At 48.7% G+C, this 21,657-nt stretch overlaps 1 protein-coding gene across 1 annotated transcript in view; it reads right to left on the reverse strand.

Moving 5' to 3' along the window:
• WNT8B (Wnt family member 8B) overlaps positions 1–21,657 on the reverse strand; it is a 422,033-nt gene that overhangs the window by 48,294 nt on the left and 352,082 nt on the right. The window contains exon 5 of the mRNA XM_078643063.1: positions 6,390–6,532. Coding sequence (XP_078499189.1) covers positions 6,390–6,532 — 143 coding nt within the window. The remainder of the gene's footprint in view (positions 1–6,389; positions 6,533–21,657) is intronic.

The raw sequence follows: 21,657 nt of genomic DNA on the forward strand, positions 1-21,657 counted from the left end.
TTGCACTTACATACACATTGTGCAGTGCTGCTCGACTATGTACCCAAATAAATCCCGGGCTGCCACCACAGTGCCATGCAGCTGCGGCCTGCCACCTCCAAAATAGTGCCGCCTGGGGCGGACCCCCCTCCCCTAGCTACGTCAGTGTGCAGGGGAGTGTCTCCTTCACCCCAAGGAAGATTCTTCAGTTGTCGGTAGTGAACCACAGGTCCTGCATGGAGCCTGTATGGAGCAAGGACACAGACAAAGCCTTGGACGGAGAGGGGGACGAAGTTGGGCCCAGTCGAAGTCCAGCGAAGTCCAGAGTATCCAGAAGGTCGAAGGTCAGTGGTTTCTTCTTGTAGAATCTTACCCACATGAAAATGTAAAAATGTAGAGTCAAGTAAGCCCTTTTGTACCCACAGGAGAGGGTTGGACAGATTCCAGGGGAAGGGCAGGACAGAGGGGAGGTTACTCCCATGTCCTTTGTCCAGTTTTGTGCCAGAGCAGCAGCCAATGGATCCCAGAACTGTTTTGAACTGGGATATGCACAGGGACACCAAATGTGGCCCAGGTGCAGACTTTCAGGCACTCTCAGAGTGCACCCACCCAGCCCCAATTCACTACATCTTGTCTGGGAGGTAGTCACACCTCCCTGTGACAGGATGCCTAATGTGCTGCCTTCCTCTGGTTGAGCTTGGCTCAGCAGCAGGAGGGCACAAATGTGTCTCTGGTCGGCAGCATCCATTTTGTGCTGTCCAGTTCGAGAAGGCTGGCACCGGATAGATCAGTGACCCCACGAAGCTCTCTTCAGAAGGGTGGAGTCATACTTCCCACACCGGTTACCGGTGTGGAGGTATGATTCCAAGGTGTTTGATACCAAACACAATATGTTTCTATGCAGCCATTTTCTTGTTAGCATTTACCGCAAGGTTAAAATGCACCTCTACCTATATGTCCGGCTGAGTCACAGACAACCTGGGAGAATGGTCTCCCAAGGCTGCAGAGGGGCTCTGCTCATGCAGGGGCACCCTCTCACGTAAAACCCAGCACCCAGGATTGATAAGGGCTGCTATAGGGGTGACATAAGTTTTGAGTGTAGTGACCCATAGATATAGTGAACCTATATTTAGAGTAAGTGGTGCCAACACCAGCTTACACAGGTTGCAGGAGCAGACCTGTACTTCCATTTTGCATGGCCTCTCATGGGTGGCATAATAGATGCTTCAGCCCATGGGAGGCCTCTGGGGTACCTGTTTACTAGGTACATGATCTACAATATACTAGAGACTTATAAGGGTACCCCAGTATCCAATCTGGAGTGTACCAAAGTACATGCATTATAATTTAAAGGAGAAATCATATAGACTAGGGTCCTGATTAGCAGGATCCCAGTCAGACTAGTCAAAACAGTGCAATATCAAGCAAAAAGTGGGGGTAACCATAAGAAGCAGATCCTACTTTCCTACAGCCGGTATTGCCATTCACTGCTTTCTGCATCTTCCTCTCAGCTTCCTGGTCTGCATTTTCTTATGAATGCCCTCTCCGATGTCTCAAATACCAGCAGAGACGCCACTCGAAATTCTCCAAAGCTCCACGGCAGTGTCCTCAATCCTTCAATTCCGGGGCTTGACCAGGGTACACACACTAACGGTGATGCATGTGGGTAGTGTCTTCCGTCATCTCCACTGTGCAGAGGTACAACTCTCTTAATAGTTAAAAATATGTTTGTTGCTTTATTATGCCTAATGAGCTTTTGTTAAAAGAAAGTGCTAAGATTATTTTACTCTGCAGTTTATTACAAAGAGAGCATTCCAATTATTTTATTTTGTTCTTCATTGCAGAACTTTACTCTCTATTAGCATAATATTGCGCTGAGTACCTTATTCCACAGCAGACAACTGTAAATTGTTAAGAGGAGTCTTTCAGACTCGCACATCCCCACCTACAAATGAGTACACAACTGACAAGAGCAGTGCACCATTATCTTCCTGTTTCAGCATAGAAATTAGCAGAGCTATCTTTTATACACACACACACCCCCACCCCCAAAGGTACAGTACAGGCATGGGAAGTGCAACCTTCCACCACATATGCATCGCTTTCACCGCACAAGTAGCATTAATGCCAGTGTCCATGCAAATAAAGCAAAAATAGTAGTAATACAAGGTTATCTCAAACAAAGCTGGGACAGCAAAGGAAGACACAGCAAAGGGTCATACACAGCAAAGGATGAGTACAGATGTGAGAAATTGCGTTATTGCTTGAGGTGGGTGGAAGCCCCAATCAAGCAACAACCACAGTCCTTGTCAGGGTGAACTCTCTGGTAGCTTGGCACAAAGAAGTTAGCTTAACTTAGAGGCAATGTGTAAAGTACTTATGCTGCATACAAACAATAATAAAGTAACAACACAACAAAAGGAAAATCCTAAACCAATTTATAGAAATAGAGTACATTTTCATGATTAAAATGATAGCTGAATGACAAAAATCTAATGGGTAGAACCAGAGATATTACATTTTAAAGGTTTAAGTAAAAGTGGTGCAAGAAGCAGAAAGCTCTGGCTATCCGGTCGCGCTGGACATGGACAAAGTTACAAGTTCAGGCCAACTGCGATGGAACACAGTCTAGGCTCAGACCCAAGTCTGGCCCATTTAGAATTGTACCATGTGTCCTTGGTGTGAGAGCTGCGGGGTGTTGCTTTGTGAGGCTTTGCGCAACCCGTTGGTTCCGATAAAGCTGTGCGGCGAGGCTTTGCAGGTTTTGCTTTGCTGTATTTTTTGGAACCTTCCATTAAGTAGGGAGGAGTGCTCTCTGATGAGATCAGAGACTTACTCCAGCAGAGGCCAGCAGTGCTCAAGTAGGTCCAGTTGCAGAACCAGGTAGGTCCAGTGCAGCAGGTCAGCTGTGCAGTTGCAGGTAGACCTCTACAGCTTGTTGTGTCTCTGTAGCTCTGAATAGGAGGTACAGTCTTCCTTCTCACAGTGTAGTCCTCTGAGGAGCAAGACAGGCCTCAAGCAGCAGGGCAGTCCTCCGGGGAACAAGGCAGGCCTTAAGCAGCAGGACAGTCCTCTGGTAGCAGTAGGGGCTGGGGGGGGGGGTCGTTTGAGAAACAAGGCAGGCCTCAAGAAGCATGACAATACTCTGGGGAACAAGGCAGGCCTCAAGCAAAAGGGCATTCCTCTGAGGAACTAGAAAGTACTTCTTCTTTAATGTCCACAGGTCTAGAGTTGCTCTGAGGGTCCAATATTTATACTTGGTGCCAACCTTTGAAGTGGGAGAATGTTCTGGGTTACCCACATTAGCTAATGAAAGTTCTTCCCTTTCAGGGCGTCAAGAAGTCTGGGGTGACAAAAGACTAGTGCCATGTTCCTTTGTGTGTGCTGGAGGCAAGTCCTTTGTAATATACGTGGGACAGAGAACAGATCTGCCTCAAGCAATCCAGGCAGTATGGTCCATCCTGCCTACATCCAGTCCCCTTGGTCTCAGTGTGTGGCAGGAATACACTAACCCCAAAAGCAGAGCCATTCACAGTCACGTGACCCAGGACACTGGCAGGGGCACAAGAATGGTTACGGCAGAAAAATGCCAACTTTCTAAAAGTCAAAGACACATAATTGATGCCACTCCATGCTACTGGAGTCAAGCTATTCTGGCTGATAAGGGGTGATTCCCAGAAAATGGTCCTAGGCTGCTTGTTTCCAGTCCATGGAGAACCTGGCCTGGCATTTCAGGCTTGACTGTTCCCATTTGGTGCAGGGTCAAGACTGATTTGCATATGGCTGGGTCCAAACTAGAATGACATGGTGAGCAAAAAAACTATGGATTTAGGCTCAGATCTCTGTACTGAGGTGAATGTATGACATTGTTCAGCATTCTGTCCATCAATTGTTCTTTTTGCAACTTTCTAAAAGTGGCATTGTCAAAACTGTGGCTTAAAATCCAACCTTACCATAAAGGGGGCTTTAAGTAACAATTCATTTGAGCCCAAACATGACATTTCTACCTGCTCCCAATCACAAGTTAGCACTTCCTAAATGTAATAAGGTCACCCTATGTTATCCTATGGGAGAGGTAACCCTTACTGTAGTGAAAAATTAATTTAGGAGTTTCTCACTACCAGGACATGTAACACTTAAATCCACAAGTTTTACTTTTTAAATACAATACACCCTGCCTTATGGGCTTTTTAGGGCTATGTTAGAGGTGATGTATATGTATTAAAAAGGGAGGTTTAGGCCTAGCAAAAGCTTTATTTTGCCAAGTTTAATTGGCCATTCTAAACTGTGCCACACACTGCAATGGCACGCCTGAGACATGTTTTAAAGGGTTACTTTAGTGGGTGGCAGACTGAGTGCTAAAGGCCCACTGGTAGCATTGTATTTACACCCCCTGGGTATCATATAGTCCCATATACTAGGTACTTGCAAGTAAATAAAATGTGCTAATCAGGTGTAGGCCAATTTTACCAGGTTTTAGGGAGAGAACACAAGTACTTTAGCATTGTTTGTCAGTGGTAAATTGCACAGAGTCCTAAAGCCAACAAAACAAATTCAGGAAGGCTAAAGGCAATATGTTTGTGGGAAACCCTGCAGAGCTGGCCAAGTCCTGCAACACACAACAGCAAGACAAGCTTACCGTACTAGCACATGACACAGGTAGCACAATGACAGCCTCTCCAGGAAACACACAATTCATTTTTGAGTCTCCATACATAAGTAGGATAAAAGGCAGACTTTAGGAAATTACTCTCCGCACTGATTAGCACACCTAAGATGCAAGCAACCCAGGTGTAGGCAATCTGACTTTCCTGAAAATTAACTTTAAGAAAGTGTAATTTGTACTGCCTAAGTGTAAAACATTTTAGAACTGGTTAGTCTCTTGGCCCTACTTAAATACCTGTTTCTCCTGGAGAACAATTGCTTAACCTCTGGGCCCAGAAAAGCAGTGATGTTTTCAACAAGTGGCCATTTAACAGGGTCTAACTCCCTTAGAGGTGGGTGATAGCAGTTGGAAGAAAAAGAGAGATGTTTCCACAGTCCTTTCTTTGACTTAAAGGAGACAAATGGGCCTGTCAGGAACTGCTACCATTCATTCTCAGGGCCACCCTTGACTTTCTGGCTCCAACCCCAACACGAGGGAAACTCAGTTCTGGCCCTGCCAGAGGAATGAAAGCCTTCTCTCTATGGGGGAGTGGCAAGGGAATTAAAAAGAGCTCCCCCAGCTGTAGGATGGTGGGAACCATCCTATTTTAGGGCTGTTGCGAAGGTGCACAGCAAACCTAAAAAGAAATATTGAAAACGGAGTTGGAGATAATGCAATAACGTGGTCAGGATTGGGTGTAGGGAGTTCTTCAATCAATGGCTTGTATACAGGTTAGGAGTGGCACCTAACTACTACCTCCTAAGAACATTCGTAAACCTGGGAGGAAAACATCTCAAAGAAAGAAGACTCTGTCTCATTGCTGGAAGAAGCACATTTCAAATCTCTTGCTCTAGCTGACATCCACGGGCTGGAATTGCTCTACATGGGTTGTCCTCCTTTTACTTGCTGCGGAAACACAAAAGTACTCCAAAAATTCTCAAGGTAATCACTGAGGGCTGCACCCTGCAGGTGCCTTGCCTGGAGTGAGACCTGGTGCCTAGAAGCACTCCTTGATGAGCTAAGGTCAGCCATGATGAAGTTTCTTAACAGCTGGAGAAAAGTGGAACTTGGTAATTCTTTTTCGCCCTGTACAACCAGGACAAGGTGCTGAGGCTTTTCCAAGGGGGTCATTACTGCTGCCACCATAGTAGACTATCACCCTCCATATTTAGCGATGTCTGCTTGCCTGCCAAAGATCTCTGTGCCTTGAATGGAACCACTATCACTACACCTCTTACTCCTAAACCCCTGGAGTTTTCTCCTGAAGTGTGGTGGTCTTTTTTCTGTTCAGATTCATAAGGCGTTCCTTGGCTGTTCAGAACAAAAAGATATGTACATCAGACCATCTGCGCTAAATATGGAGAGGTCTGATGTAATTACACTGAAGGCTCTGAATCTGTTGGGCTGTAGTGTATGGTTTCCACCTGTAGAGTCAGTGGGGGCAGCTCCAGTGAAAACATATCAGTCCTCCTGATTTTAAATAGAGTGACAGAAGGCCGGTGGGGTGGATATGGATCTCTGCAACATTTTTGGCAAAGTCCCATGTTTGGCAAACTCTAGGTCCTAACTTTGGAGTGAAAACCTTGGACAAGGGCGAGGCAGCAACTCATTCTCGGTGGTGACTTTTATGTTTAAGTTAATTGTCAGTATGGACTCGTACCAGCCATATAGAAAACACTTAGAAAATACATTCTAGTGAAGCGTAACAATTTTCCTGACTTAGTAAAAGATAAGTAACTATAAAAAAAGAGGTAGAAGGACCTACCTTTCTGCCGGCTTCATGGTTGTGAAGGTTCATGGCAGCCCTGGCATCCTGTCCAGTTTCAAGAGCATCCACAAACTGCTTTGAAATGGCCTCTCCAAATCCCACGTTATCACTGCATCCACCCCAGAGCCACCCCTGTCCTCCTAGAGGGAACCAAGATCAAGAAAGGGATAGAAGTTAGACAAGATATTATTGCTAAGGTTTAGTTTAGAGCATAGGTACATTTCCTCAAAACGTGTATACAAAACAAGATTTACTTTTTTTTTTGCTGCTCCTTTTCTACCCCACACAATGGTATCTAGTCTAAATTATAAAACAGATATTTGGAACATTACTACCTGTGTTTGCAGTTATACCTTGGTGATACATATGCCCCAATACAGAAGGAGGCAATACCATTTGCTGGTAAAGTCTACCCCACTGATTTACTGGCAGTTATACAATTTCTGATTGTGGATACTGTCACCTGCAACTGTAGTACCATCAATAGTCCTACCTACAGGATAAGACCGTGCCTGCTGATTACACAATTCTGTGCCTAAAGTATGATCATTTCTGAACTAAGCTTTAATTGGTCACAACCCAGATTTCGCAACTGAAGTGTTGGTTGTGTGTGCTTATTAATCAGTTAATAAGCAGAAGTGTTGTCCTGCATACATTTTCTCCCTGCCCATCAGTACTTGTTTAGTTGCTATATGCAGATGAATTTGTACTTTGTCAACTGTATTTTTTACCAGTGGTAGCTACCTGTATGATATTTACCACTAGCGCTATTTTGTTTGCTAATAAGTTGTAATGTGGTAGTGCTGATATTATTTCTTGGCAGAGAAATAGTCCCAAGGCTATGCCATAATTTGAGATCAGTGGAAATTCTACATAATGTTGGCAGGGTTTCTAGTTTTTAATGTCCCCTGTCAGCTGTGTAGACCTACTTTCCAGATTTCCACTATTCAAATGCCTCATCTGCATTTCCTGTAAAAGTAGTCTCTGTTTTTTCAGTTTTTTCTCAGTTTCTGATGACAGAAATTGATAGTGTGTGTGAGAAGCTAGCATGGTATATGATGTCCACTAAGGTAAGTGGGCACCTGGCACCAGTCCAGACAACCCTTATGGTGATTTAAGAGGTCTTAGACAACCTTAGGAAGCTCTCTAAGTGGTAGCTGTGGAGAGCAGCCTTCAGGCTTAGTCCATAAGGAGTGTAAAGCAGCTTGTGTTACCAAAATGCAATCTTATAGTATAGATTAAGTGAAAAAGAACCACACAGGTATTTATAAAAATATGTATTTACTATATAATACTCTCTAATACGTTTAGATATCTTCTACATGGAGACAAACACAATGCATACAATACTTTGCACAGATATACAGTAAATAGCACAAAATACACAGTGGACCCCGGGGGGGGGGGGACTAAACCATATACTAAGAAAGTGGTATAACAGCCATGATTCGGGTCATGACAATGTCGAGAGGATATAGAAGTGCTGGGGACCCAAGGAACCTCCCAAGGTGAGTGACTAGGAACCCCACGGAGACCTTGTGCAGTGTGGGAACACGACCGTGTGCTCCGTATAACTCTCTGTGTAAGTCGTGGTTGGATTTTCAAAGATTAAGGATGTTTCCCAGTGGAACCGGAAGAAACCCTGTGGAAGACAGAAGGTTGGAGAGCCACCCCACCTGTGGAATCCCTAGTACGCACGTTACCTACACCAGGGAAGCCGGGTGCATACATGTGAAGTGGTCTCGGAATCCGCCGTCGAACCCAAAGAAGGACTTCAGCCTACAGCTCCCAGGACTGGTTTGAACTGGATTATGCATGGAGGCGCCAAATGTGCCCCTCATGCAGACTGAGTGGCGCTGGCAAGTGCACCCACCCTACCCCAATATACTAAATCCTGTCTGGGCAGTGGTTACACCTCCCTGTGATAAGATGCCTACTGTTCTTTCTTCCCCTGCTCGAGCTTGACTCAGCATCAGGAGGGCTGAATTATGTCTCTGGTCGGCAGCAACCATTTTGTGCTGTCCAAGTCAAGAAGGCTGGTACCGGGAACACTCGGAGCCTAACGGAGGGCTCTTCCAGTGCTTGGAATCCTACCTCCCACCCCATTTACGGTGTGGTAATATGATTCCAACATGTTTGATACAAAACAAATTAGGATTAGTTGCAGCCTGTTTCGAGATGGTCATCGTGTAATTACACGTTGCCCTCTATATAGTATATAGCGGCTTCACTGACAATCTGGGAGAATGGACTCCGTAGGCTATAGGGGTGTCCTGCTCTTGCAGGGGCACCCTCACACTTAGAACCAAGCACCCTGTCTTCAGGATTGCAAAGGCCTGCTAGAGGGATGACTTAAAGGTTTTAAGTGCAGTGACTCTAGATATAGAAAACCTATATATTTAGTAAGCGGTGCAAGCACCAGCTTGCACAGGCTGCAATGGCAGGCCTGTAGTTCCATTTTGAATGGTCTCCCATGGGAGGCATAATGCATGCTTCAGCCCATGGGGGATCTCTGGGGTACCTATGCCCTGGGTACATGGGTACCATATACTAGGGGCTTATAAGGGTACCCCAATATCCAATCTGGGGTGTACCTAAGTAATGACATAACAATTTAAGGAGAAAGTAGATAGACTAGGGTCCTGATTAGCAGTATCCCAGTCAGACTAGTCAAATACAGCTTAGCACCAGGCAAAAACTGGGGGTAACCATAGAAGCAGATCCTACTTTCCTACACAGTGCAAATCTTTCCCTCAGCTATTTGGATGATTGAAGGGAGCCTGTTATCTTTGAACATGGTACTTAAGTAGCTCAAGTTCCAAGCACATGATTACCCACCTGATTCCTGAACATAAACATAGGACATTGATAGGCAAGTCTCTCTTCATGCCAGCTATTAAGACAAAATGAATGAAGAGATAGAAAAGCAGGGAGCCAGGAGACGCACTGTCTCTTCTGCTCCAAGAAGTCATAGTCCGCTAGTATCATAAGATTGTCCGCCTCTGTTGGACACTTCTTACAGCATACTCCTCACCTTTAGTTTGTCTGCATGTTCCAGACTGGATTAGAAAGACTTAAAAACATTGCTCCCCAACGCTGGTTGGTGGTGTCTGTAGGACTCTCGCAGGCTTCATTCTGCTGCGGAACCGACAAACAGAGCTGCATGTAAGTATCACCCCTGTATGCTGTCAGTTCTTTTCTTTCCTTAGTACCTGCGAAGAATCTATGCCCCTGCCTAAAACTTCAGGGTTTAAGCCTCGTAGGGACTATCACAAGTAGATGCCTGTAAAGTATCTCCACAAGGTCTGCCTTTAGTGCTTGAGTTTAGCACGTGATTCAAGTCCTGCTCAAAGTCAATGGCATAGCTCTTTTCCTGCTCTTGAGGATGTTACTGTGACAGGTGTTCATTAAGGTCCAAGTCTTCCAGTAAGTCGAAGTAAAAACTAAAGCACAATAAGAACAAGCATGATTCATTCCAGTCCTGCCACTCTCGACCTGAGAAGTCACAAAGATCTCACATCACCTTGTTGTTTCGCTCTTGGTCACCTGCCAAAGAGCCAATTCCCCAACTGATACTGATTCACTGGAGTTCCTAGGTGTTGGTGACACTGCAACAGATTAAGGACTGATGAGAGGCGTGCTGCGAATTTGGCAGCCTTCTGGCTCCCTCTGGCCTGCCAAGGTCTGCAGAGGCTTCAAATCCAGACATTGCTGGTTCTGCCCCAAAGCCGGAGCTGACTTCCAATCTGGCACCGAGATGAAAGCCAGGCCCTGTGACATCAACACTGGCACTGATGCCAGAATAGCTTAGCATCCCTTCCAACCCAAATCCATCTTGGCCTCAACTGAGTTCAGGTCTCAGCGCCATACTGACACACTGTTCTTCAGATTCTGACAGGACCCATGCCTTTATCTTGGAGCCACACCCCAGCGCTCCAGAAATCTTTTGGTTCGGACTCAGAGCCAACCTGCCTCAGGGGATAGTAATGGTGTTGAAGGGAATTATTTTAAGGATAATACCTTGTATCTGAACTTCTAGGGTACCAGTGGGTTCAGAGATTTCCCCGGACACTGGGTTGTGTTCTTCCCTGGACCAGTGACAGAAGGGAGTGCCTCCTTCACTGTTGTGATGAGATGCACAATGACGATTTTCGACTTGCAATTGTGTATGGTGGAGGTCAAAGCAAATGTTCTAAGAGAGGTTGTATAAACCTGGACAAACTTCATTGTAGCCTTTACTCCCATTTAATGATGCCTTGGCAGACACCTTTACAGGCACCTGGTCTAAACCCTATTCCTGCGCTCCAGTAAACAGGCAATTTGCCAGATACCACAGTCTGGCACCAGACAACCCTGATTTTCTGACACAGTACTTTACACCAGAGAGTTTGGTAGTTCAAGCTACCACCTGAAAGGTGAACTCCAGTTCTCCCCATCAACTCCTCCTAACAGTGAGTTGAAATTTCCTGAGACCTTCGTGAAGTGGATGTTTTCCTTGGCTACCCTAGTCTTCTGGTTGGTCAATTCCAGCTGCTTACTGGGGACGTATACCCATGCCTTATGAGACATGGTTGGCAAGATCTTGCCAATGGTCAGGATGCAGCAAAGTACTTAATCTGCTCTGGACTGGATATCACTGACTGCTTAATTAGAGCAGTTGGCACTTACATGGTGCTTCAGTGGCATGCTTGGATGTGATCCACAGGCTTCTCTGAAAACATGCAAGTCTCCTTAATTAACATGCCATTTGATGGGTCTTGAGGTTGGGCGGGAAGTCGGATTTAGCATTGGAACAATTTAAAGAGAGCCGGGCCAAGGTGCATTCCTAGGTCTTCCTACCTTTGTAAGACAGTATCATCAACAGTTTCTAGGCTACTCAAGAGTATTAGGGTACCACCCATGTCAAGGCCCACCAACTCTCAACAGGCACCTTAGTCCTTTAGGGTCAGGGATGGGGATCAAATAGGCAACACCCAGAACTTCATGTGAACTTCCCAGATGCAAGCCCATCCACCTGCAAGTTGCCTTAGTTTGTCTGTAGTGGCACACCACCATCCTGTGGGAGGCAGGATCAAATACTTTCTCCCAGGGTGGAAAAATATAACATCTGACAAGTGGGTCCTCCAGATTGTCATTCCATTTTGAACACCACACCACCCAACCACATCCAAATATCTTTCAGAGGAGCACTTGTCATACTGCTTTAAGAAGCGCAGGCTCTTTTGCTAAAGGAGCATTAGAGAGGGTTCTGGCCCGGGGAATAGGGACTTGCTGTAACTCCCTTTATTTGCTTGTGCTGAAAAAGGACAGATGCCTTCATCCCATTTTAGATGTCCACCCTGTTACTGTCTTCTTGCGGAAGAACAAATTCAAGATGCTGAAGCTGGCCCAGGTTCTGTCCACCCTGGATCCATATGACTGAATGGTGGCTTTGATTCTGCAGGACACTTACTTCCAAGTACTTATCCTTCAGTACCACAGATTACCCTTGCTCCCCTTTAGCCTCACCAGTGTAGTTCAGGTGTTCATGAAAGTGATGGCAATGGTTGCAACACATCTTTAGGGGTCGATACCAGTTTTTCCCTATCTTGATGAAAGGCTGTTAAAGGTGGGCTCACCACAGACCACCTCCAGAGAATAGCAAACCTCCTGACTTTATTGAGATTCATGATCAACATGCGGCAGATAAAGCTGACTCCTTCACAGAGGCTCTCCGTCATTGGAACGATCCAGGATATGCTGCAGTTCCACTCAATCCTCCTCATCATTGAGTTTAGAACATCCAGGCTATGATCCTGATGTTTCAGCTTTCGCCCTGGGTCTCAGGGTCTCTTGGCATCCTGCATCCTGCTGATCGATTACGCAACATGGCATATGCAGGCTCTGCAGTGGAACCTGAGGTCTCAGTGGGACCTGCACCTAAGGATACCTATTGTATTCCATGCAGTTCAATGAGAAGACCGCAAGAGACCTGCAGTGGTGGCTCAACTGCAATTGGCCCAACGGCAGACCTTTTTCCCTGCCCCATCCAGAGCTGACAGTGATGACAGGTGCGTCATTGTTGATATGTGGAGGTCATCTGGGAGAGTTGGAGATCACAGGATCTGGTCTCCTGCAGAGAACTGTCTCCACATCAGCCTGTTGTAGTTGCGGGCTATTCACCTGATACTGAAGGCCTTTAAGGATTAATCAAGGAGGCTAATTCAGATTCTCCAGGACAACACAACCACCATATGGTGCTGTAACAAGTGGGGCACAGTGGGGTCCTGGGTCCTGTACCAGGAGGAGCTTTGACCTAAAAGCTGGCTGGCGCATCAGATCATTTTTTATCACAAATAAGCAACTGCTGTCGCTTGAGTTCCCTACCAGGTCTCAAGCATTCCCTAAAAACAAGCACTATGATGTGCCCTGTCCTTAAGTCATTTTGTGTTGTCCCTTATCGGACCTCAGGGTAAAGAGGTATCCAAAGATACTGGATTAGACGCCTCACTCACTTATCGTGACATGCTTCATCATAGGCGTCTATCCACACCCGGGTAAGATGGTACTACCTGGGCGGACTCAAGCAAAGGTGTAATGGGACTTCTTATATAAAGCAAAAGCTGGTTATGCAGGGAACCAGAGAGTGATAAAAAAAATACCTGCAGATATATACCCAAACACTATGTTTATCAAGAGGGTACCTGAGGTACAGATAAAAATGTGCAAAGTTCGGGTTATACTGACTATAATCCGTTCAGTTGTACCCCATTAAAAAGTGCCAACATGTTTCGGCCCACGCTCTGAGCCCACATGGGTTAGGGGCCTTCGTCAGGGCTAGATTTTTGTTTTTATGTCCCTGCGTTATGTGAGGTGCTTGAATTGCATGCCCTACCGTGAGGCCTAATGTGCTCACCCTTCTTCTCAATGTCCTCCAGTAGTTTTTCTGAATCGGAGACAAGAAAAAATATTCATGGTTATTTGACCTAACCAGCTCCAATCTCGAGGCTGATTACACCGTGATACCTCCCCTGACTATATACTGGACCGTGTTGAATATATTTTAGCAGCTATTGTGTAAGGTGTGCTCCTGTGCCCACTCAACCATCACAAAACTACATTGTGCTCGTGTCGGTCATGCACTATTTAGAATTGTTGTCATAAATTATCTTCAACGGGGCGTGACTTAGCGAGCCATCATGGTGGACGTGTGCTAGGAGAGCTCCATTCAGCCCGCTCTATTATCCTCCGTTCTCCTGCTTCCCCGGTCTCTTCCCCTACCTAAATGGTGTCCTGAAGCCATTGCGTCCTACAGACTGTCACGGTCGGCAAGTATTAGACAGCTCCATGCCTTTGAGCTGGCGCTGCCGATGAGAGCCTGGACCGGGCCTCTTCTTATGGTGTTCGGGCGGACAGCGGCTGTTGAGATAGGGCGGCGTGCGGCGGCAGTCGGAACACTAGACTGTGCAGGGGCCTTGCCGTGCTTGGGTGCTGGAGCGGGGCCTGTGTGGCGGGCTGCCTTGGAGGTCGTCCGGAGCATGGCTGACTTTACCCGGGCCTGAGACGCGGCCGCCGGGGCTGGTTGCGAGCCCCCCCCCCCGCCTGCGTAGAAGTGGTAAGTGAGGCTGGTCGCCGGGACGGGGGCTGAGCGTCGGACCCCCCGGGCTGCTCCGGGCCGCAGATAGCGGCTTCCCCGGGCTTGAGGCCTTGCTGTGTGCTGGCATCCGCCCACCCCCGCGGTGGGGACTCGCATTGGCAGCATTGTCGGGCCACGCGGGCCCTGGTGGGGGGCATTGAGGGACTTCCTAGCGCCATAGGAGTGCTTCTCAGCCACCCTTTGTCCCCTTGAATCTCCTGTGCCGCTGATCGGCGGCCTTGTTGGGCCACGGGTGGGGCAGTGATTGGCATACCGATTCCGGGATAGAGCTCCTTGGCCCTGCTGGCGCCTGACGTGGGGTCTGTTGGGTCTGCCCAAGCGCTGCTGTCAGGAGCCTGATCCACGGGGGCCGTGCTGGACGCTCTGCTGGCAGAAATAGGGCCGGGCGTGGTCCTGGGGGCCCAGTGGGGGTCTACCTGCTGCATATTTCTCCCCCCCTGCTGGTGGGGCGGCGTGCTCGCCTCGTGGTCAATCAGGTTTATTTACATCGCACAGCTGTGTCCCTTGGCAGTGTGGATTTCCGGCGCACCCCCACGTCTGTTCATCTTGTGCTTGGTGGCCCGGCTACATCAACAGGAGAAGACTGCCCTGGTCGGTCACTGGGCTTTTGAGGTGGGTTAATTGGTAGCTTATCAGAACGGTGAAATTCTTTACCCCCCCAGTGACGTTCTAGGGACCCGTCTTCTCTGGACTGAGTCACACAAAGGGCTGGCGCAACACTCTCTCTAACCCACAGGGTCCTTTAGTATCTGCCATGACGAGGGATCAGCCGGGTGGGGGTCATCCAAGCAAAGCACAATGGATAAGTTCACCGGCCCTGGGGCCTCTGCAGTGACGTCGGGGAGTGTCTGGTGATGTGCCTGATAATGCGGGCCCTCCTGGCCCCCATCACACAGTCGAGGGATGCCCTAGATGCCAAAATTGGCGCAGTGGGATCTGACGTCATGCTGTTGCGCCAAGATCTTTATAATGCAGTGTCACGGATTACGGAGACGGAAACGAGGATCTCTGGAGTGGAGGATGTGGTGGAAACCCTACAGAAGCGAGTGGCCTCCCTGGAGATGGTCCAACGTGGGCTGGCATCCCGGGTAGAGCATGCGGAGGGGAGGGCTCGCCACAACAATTTTCGCTTTGTTGGATTCCCGGAGGGATGCGAGGAGGGTGGCATGGAATGGTTCCTCACCCAATGGCTCGAGAGTTGGCTCCCTCCGGGGTCATTGTCTGGGTGCTGACCCGGGAGCCCCTCCTGCCGCTCACCCAAGGCCTGTCATTGCGAAGTTACTGAACTATCACGATAGAGACATTATCCTGAAACAGGCTAGGGCCAATGAACCGTTGCTGTTTAATAATGCCCATATCCTGATATTCCCGGACTATACTAAGCTGGTTCAGCAACGACGGCAATCGTTTATGGCAGCAAAGGCCCGTCTCCAAGAGCTCAAGCTCCCATATGCCCTGCTATACCCTGCCAGACTGTGGGTGGTTTATGGATCCCGCACCCATTTTTTCGATTCACCAGAGGAGGTCTTTCAATAGACAGACGAGACTGTGCGTCTGCGTCCACACACTCCACCCCGGATGGATTCAGATTCTTCGTCAAGCGAGATGATATGCAAACAACCCACACAGAAGGGAAAAGGGAACAGGCGCTCCAGGTCCAGACAAAGCTCTTTTTCGGGTAACGCCTCATTCTGGGCAGCATCGGCTTAGCGTGTACCTATCACTTCGAACTAACCTATGGGGAATGTTGTAATTCACTAATTTCTTGTCATGTTTGCCTTGACTGGCGAAGCACAAGTGAGGGTCGTTACCCCTGCAGCACATATGCGGACGGGGAAAGGGCCAGCTGACAATGGGTTGTAAGTTGGGGATCCATTGGCGGGCAGAGGGGGAGACCCCCTGTTGGGGTCTGTCACGTACGCTCGCCGCAACAGATACTTCATTGTTTTTGAGGTATTGGGTGGGGGGGTTTGTTGCTCGTTCGCACTAGTCTACATTGCTTCAGAGTCATCTTGTCCAGTTTACATGGTCTTGCCTGGTACACACCCATGTTCGCACTGTCTCATGGTGGGCCCCCTTAATGATTGGTGGGATCCCTTGGGGACCCTTCAAATAATGAGTTTTGGAAGGAGGGCACTTGACAAAATCAAGCGTGGTGCGATACTTAAACAGACGAAGCGCCCACACGCAGACATTCTACTACTTCAGGAAACACATCTTATGGGGAATAAGGTTCTCTGTTTTCAACATTTTGGATATGTGCATGTTTTTCACTCCAGATTTGTAAGAAAATCCCAGGGGGGTTGCAATCCTGATACATAGAAGAGTCCCGTACACACACATGAAGGTATGGAGGGATACACAGGGCAGGTATCTATTCCTTCAAGGAATGATAGGGACGGATTCCATAGTCCTGGGTAGTGTTTATGCCCCCGCCCCTCTCCTGGGGCATGGTTGACAGGCTCATGACACTGCTGACAAACATACCTAATGGGTTCATGGTTGTGGGGGGAGACTGGAATGATGTATTGGACCTGGTTGCGGATTGTTGGCGGCCTGGCAGCCCATCGGCCACGTGTGGGCCTATGAAGCTGCATGCACTAGTGTCGGGTCAGGATTGGATAGACCCCTGGTGTCACCTGCATGGGACGACACAAGGTTACACATACTTTTCAGCCGTCCATGGCTCTTTCTCCCAACTTGACTACATCTTCGTCCCCCATTCCCTGGAACACAGGGTGATTGCCGCCGATATTCTCCCGCGTGGACTGTCGGACCACTCACCGATCACTCTTACATTAAATATGGGTCGAGCACAGCAGCCATTTCGGTGGCGTCTTTCCACGTGGAACCTCCAGAGGGAGGACTATCGTCCCATCTCTCTTTTACCGCACTTCGCTAAGGTTGCGGAGAAAGTGGTAAATATGCAGCTGACGGCACATATTGGGAAATTCAATCTCCTGCATCCCATTCAGTCTGGATTCCGGGCCTGTCACTCGACGGAATCTGCCTTGCTTTTTGCCACTGAAACCGTCAGGCAATATGTGGATGCGGGTTAGACGGCGGCCTTAATCCTGTTGGATTTATGTGCTGCCTTTGACACTGTTGCCCATCACAGACTGGTGCAGTGTCTGAGGAAAAGAGGTGTGTCTGGCAGTGCCCTGAGTTGGAAGAAAACTTGTCTGTCGGAGCGCAGCTTTCAGGTGAGGCGGGCTCCCATTACTCGAAAGTCATCAAATTAAGACAGGGGGTGCCACAAGGATCGACCCTGAGCCCGACCCTGTTCAATCTCTACGCGTCTCCACTAGCGGAGATTGCCGATGGGTTTGGGATCAGGGACGTGTCCTATGCCGATGACAGTCAGCTGGTGGTCTCTCTAATACAGGCACAGGACACGGCAGCCTCCAATTTCGTGGCATGCCTTCAAGAGCTGGCCTCACGGATGGCTAACAACTGCCTGAAGTTGAATAGCAATACAACTGATGTGCTTGTGGTGGGGAGAGCCCCGTCGGTGTGGTCATCGGCTTGGTGGCCCCAGAGTTTGGGGACCACCCCTGTCCCCTGCGCTCAGGCGAAGAACCTGGGGGTGTGGTTGGACACAAGGTTCGCCTTTGAGTACCAAACCAGGCGGGTGGCAGGCGCCTGTTTTGGAGTCCTGAAGGCCCTTTGCAAAACCGTGGATATGCTGCCTACTGCAGCCAGGAAGACCATGGTCCATGCCCTGGTGACATCCCGCCTGGACTATGGCAATATTTTATACCTGGGTGCAACGACGAAGTGCATGCTCATACTCCAGGGGGTGAAGAACGCAGCAGCGCGTCTGGTTCTTATGCGCACGAGGAGGGCCTCCTCGAAGGCAGTGCGGGTTGCACTCCACTGGCTGCTGATAAGAGAGAGAGTCCTGTTTAAGGCACTGTGTGTATGCCATCGTATTATTCAGGGGTCGGCTTCTTCCTATCTATCTGAGTTACTCACCCCTTATGCCTCAACACACCAACTGAGATCAGGTGGGGTGGGTTTGGTTTGCGTTCCCGCTATTAAGAGAGCAAGGATGGGTGGACGCTCCTTTCGCCTGCTGGCTCCCCAGCACTGGAACAGACTCCCCTTGAGTCTCCGGATGGGCATATTCAAGAAAAACTTGAAAACGCATCGCTTCCCCCGGGATAGTTAGGATGGGCGAGGTTCAGCTTGTGGAAATCTGTGCAGTTGCACCGCAGAGCGGGGACCCACTGGCCGAGTGTAACCATGCGCTTTATAAATGTGCCTATTATTTATTATTTTTAACATATGTGAGATGCCATTGATCAATTTTAGTCACTTAATGTGGGGACAGTGGAGGGGGCTGATTGCTTGTGGGAGGCAATGAAACCCATGCTTCGAGGGGTGGATATCTCAAATTGCGTAGCGGACCGCAGATTACGTAGGGAGACTCTTATTCAGGCAGAAGCTAAGCTTCTGGCATTGGAATCCCGCAGCAGAGATGGCGCTGACCACCGTGCTCGCCGCCAACTTCTTTTGACGCAGCAGGAATGTGCACATATTCTGCTTGATGAAGCCCGACAGGCATGGCTGGAGACCCGCAGTAGAATCTATCAATGGGGGACAAATCCAGCAAATTGTTACATAGGTTGTGCCACTGGTTGTTGTACTCCCAGGTCCTGCCGGGGGTTTTGGGCCCAGATGGGTCACCTCTCACTGATCCCTCTATGATTGCTGACAGCTTTGCCACGTATTAAGCGGACCTCTATGCCCCCAGGGAGTGCCTCCCTGAAGTGATGGTGGGTCGATTTGTCGACGATCTACCGCCCAAGGCCTTCTCTGATGAGGTGCATGAGGAGCTGGATCTCCCGCTCACCGAGGAGGAGCTAGGTGCAGCGCTAGGTGAGATGCAGCCTGGAAAGACCCTGGGGCCGAATGGATTCCCATGTGAGTTTTTTTAAACGTTATTTTCTGCAATTGGGACCTCATTTCTGTAGAGTGAATATGGAGGCCAGGGAGCGGGGTTGCATGCCTTATGACTTGAGGCACGTGGAGATTGTCGTGTTCCACAAGCCGGGAAGACCCCCGGAACAACATGCATCTTATCGCCCTATATCCCTACTTAATGGTGAGGCAAAGGTGTTGGCCAAGGCATTGGCCAATCGCCTCCGTGCCCATATTACATCTTTAGTGAATCCCGATCAGGCCGGGTTTATGCCCTATCGGGCGACCCGGCACAATGTAAGGCACGCACATGTTGCAGTGCAACTGTCCAGGGGTTGGGGGAGCGGGCCGCGCTATTGCTTGCGGATGTGGACAGAGCCTTTGACTCCTTAAGCTGGGTATATTTATTCGCACTTCTCAGTAGATTAAACTTTGGACCACGATTCCTGTCCTACCTGACCCTTCTCTATACTGACCTGACGGCGTCCGTAAGTGTGGCGGGCGCCGTTTCCCCCTCGTTCTCGATTGGTCGGGGTGCTAGGCAGGGTTGCCCGCTGTCCCTTTATTTGTTTACGTTGGCTATGGAGCCTCTGGCATCCTGGGTGCGCATCAACACCCAGGTTACTGGACTGGAATGGGTAATGGGCCTTTCGGATCACCTAGCCCTATAGGCAGGTGATGTACTCTTTTTTCTTACTAATATCGATAAGACGGGACCGCGCCTGCTACGCATTATGCATATATTCAGGGAGACGTCGGGTCTGTTCATGAACCCTTGTAAATCTACACTGTGGGTCCTGGGGGGAGGGGCGGTCCCCGGTCCCTGGGCCTCTTCCGTTCAAGTAGCCACTGGGGGTTGAAGTACCTGGGAGTGTTTTTATCTGATTCTCCGATCATCTCTTGGGAATGGAATATGGCCCCTGTATGGGAGCGGGAAGATCTTAAAACTTGGTCCCACATGCCTCTTTCAATGTATGGCCGATCAGCCATGTTTAAAATGGTGTCCCTTCCCCGCCTCCTGTATCAACTACAAAATCGTCTCTATGCGATTTCCCCAGGCTGGTTCAGACGTGTCAATACAGCCTTGGGTCCGTTTCTATGGGCTGGCGGAATGGCAAGGGTAGCTTTACGGACTTGCTTCCAGTCCACGTACTGTGGGGGATTGGTAACCTCTGATATCCTATCTTATTATTTAGCCGCCCATCTCCTGGTCCTCAATGAGTGGTGGTATGGCGATAGGGCTGATCCAGCCTATGCAGTCGAGAGGCGTTGTATGGGGGATAACACTCTACACACTATATTGTACTCCGCATCATGGCGTAACTCCCTACCACCGGCTACGAAACTGATATTTCAAATATTGCGACAGGCGTTGCGACAGACAGGGTGGTGGAATAGGTTGACTCAGGAGATTCTCCTTTGGTCAAATGGGCGACTTCCACAAGTGGCGATGCTGTCCGGTTTCTCGAAGACGTCATGCGGGACCAGTTCTAAAGTCCTTTCAGGAGCTACAGATGGACTTCCACATGCATAAAACTCAATGTTTCTGATACTTATAGCTCTGGCAGGCCATCACTCCTTACATCGAGGGGTTGGGGTCCCTGGCTGAGTTTAGTCCCATAGAGGCAAAGATATTCATGGGAGACCTCCACGACCACAAGATTTCCATGTTTTATCAGTCCCTGGTTATCCATAGTTCCCTCACACTACAGCATCTTCAGGATGCTTGGGAGGGAGACATAGGCATGATTTTGGCGAGGAGTCTTGTCGTGCCTATCCGAAGTGCTCGACGGGAACCTCCCTGATTCCCCAAAGTTGGTCCTACTGCATGTTATGGAGAATGTAGGGGGTAACATATACAAACGCCATTTGATGTTATTAGGGTTCACATTGGCCAAGAGAGCTATTGCCAAAGCTTGGATGGCTCCAAGGGCGCCCTCAGTGTCTGTGTGGAAAAATAGCATGGATTTCTGTATGGGGATGGAAATTCCCATCTTTGCAGCCAGGGGATGCCAGCTTAAACATTAGAAAATCTGGAGGCGATGGGCAGAATATCGCGGTGGTCAGCCCGTGGACTTGGTTACCCTCCCCTCATAATTGACATGCAACTTTGCTCCTTAGTTACAGGTACAGCGTGTCTGGATGAACGAGATTATTCATATATGGTGCTTTTTTGGGGTAGGCTTGAGTGAGAGGGGGGTCGGTTTTGGGGTTTGTTTCTTTGATCTTTTCTGTTAGCTAAAATATTTCAACTGTATTGCTCTCCACTTGTCCTCTATTCTAGTTGAAATTGTCAAAGTCAATTCACTGTCCATTCTGTATGCATGAGTTGCTGGGTTACAGTGCTCTGCAATATATTGCTCATTTGACGAATAAAATCTGTTTAAAAAAAAATGATCTTTAACAACTGTGGTATCTTCCACACCTCAACCCCCCCGGCGCCTCGCATGTAATGGAATGCTCGCGGTGACATCACTTAGAATGTCACCGCGACCAAGATTCCAAGGCGAGCGCCGGGGACTGTATAGAGCGGCTTACTGAAGCAAGGCTGTGGCTGAGGTCGCAGTGATCTAATCTTTGTCATTAAAGACTTTCCTACTACCACCATCTGGAGTCCCTTCTTCTCTTTGGTGGTTTCCACACTGGCGACGAGGGAAAAACCTTCCTGCGACCTCAACACGCCCGGGGAACGAGGTGGAGTCACAT

The sequence above is a fragment of the Lissotriton helveticus genome, chromosome 5_1 (assembly GCF_964261635.1).
Source record: "Lissotriton helveticus chromosome 5_1, aLisHel1.1, whole genome shotgun sequence".
Lineage (NCBI taxonomy): Eukaryota > Metazoa > Chordata > Amphibia > Caudata > Salamandridae > Lissotriton > Lissotriton helveticus.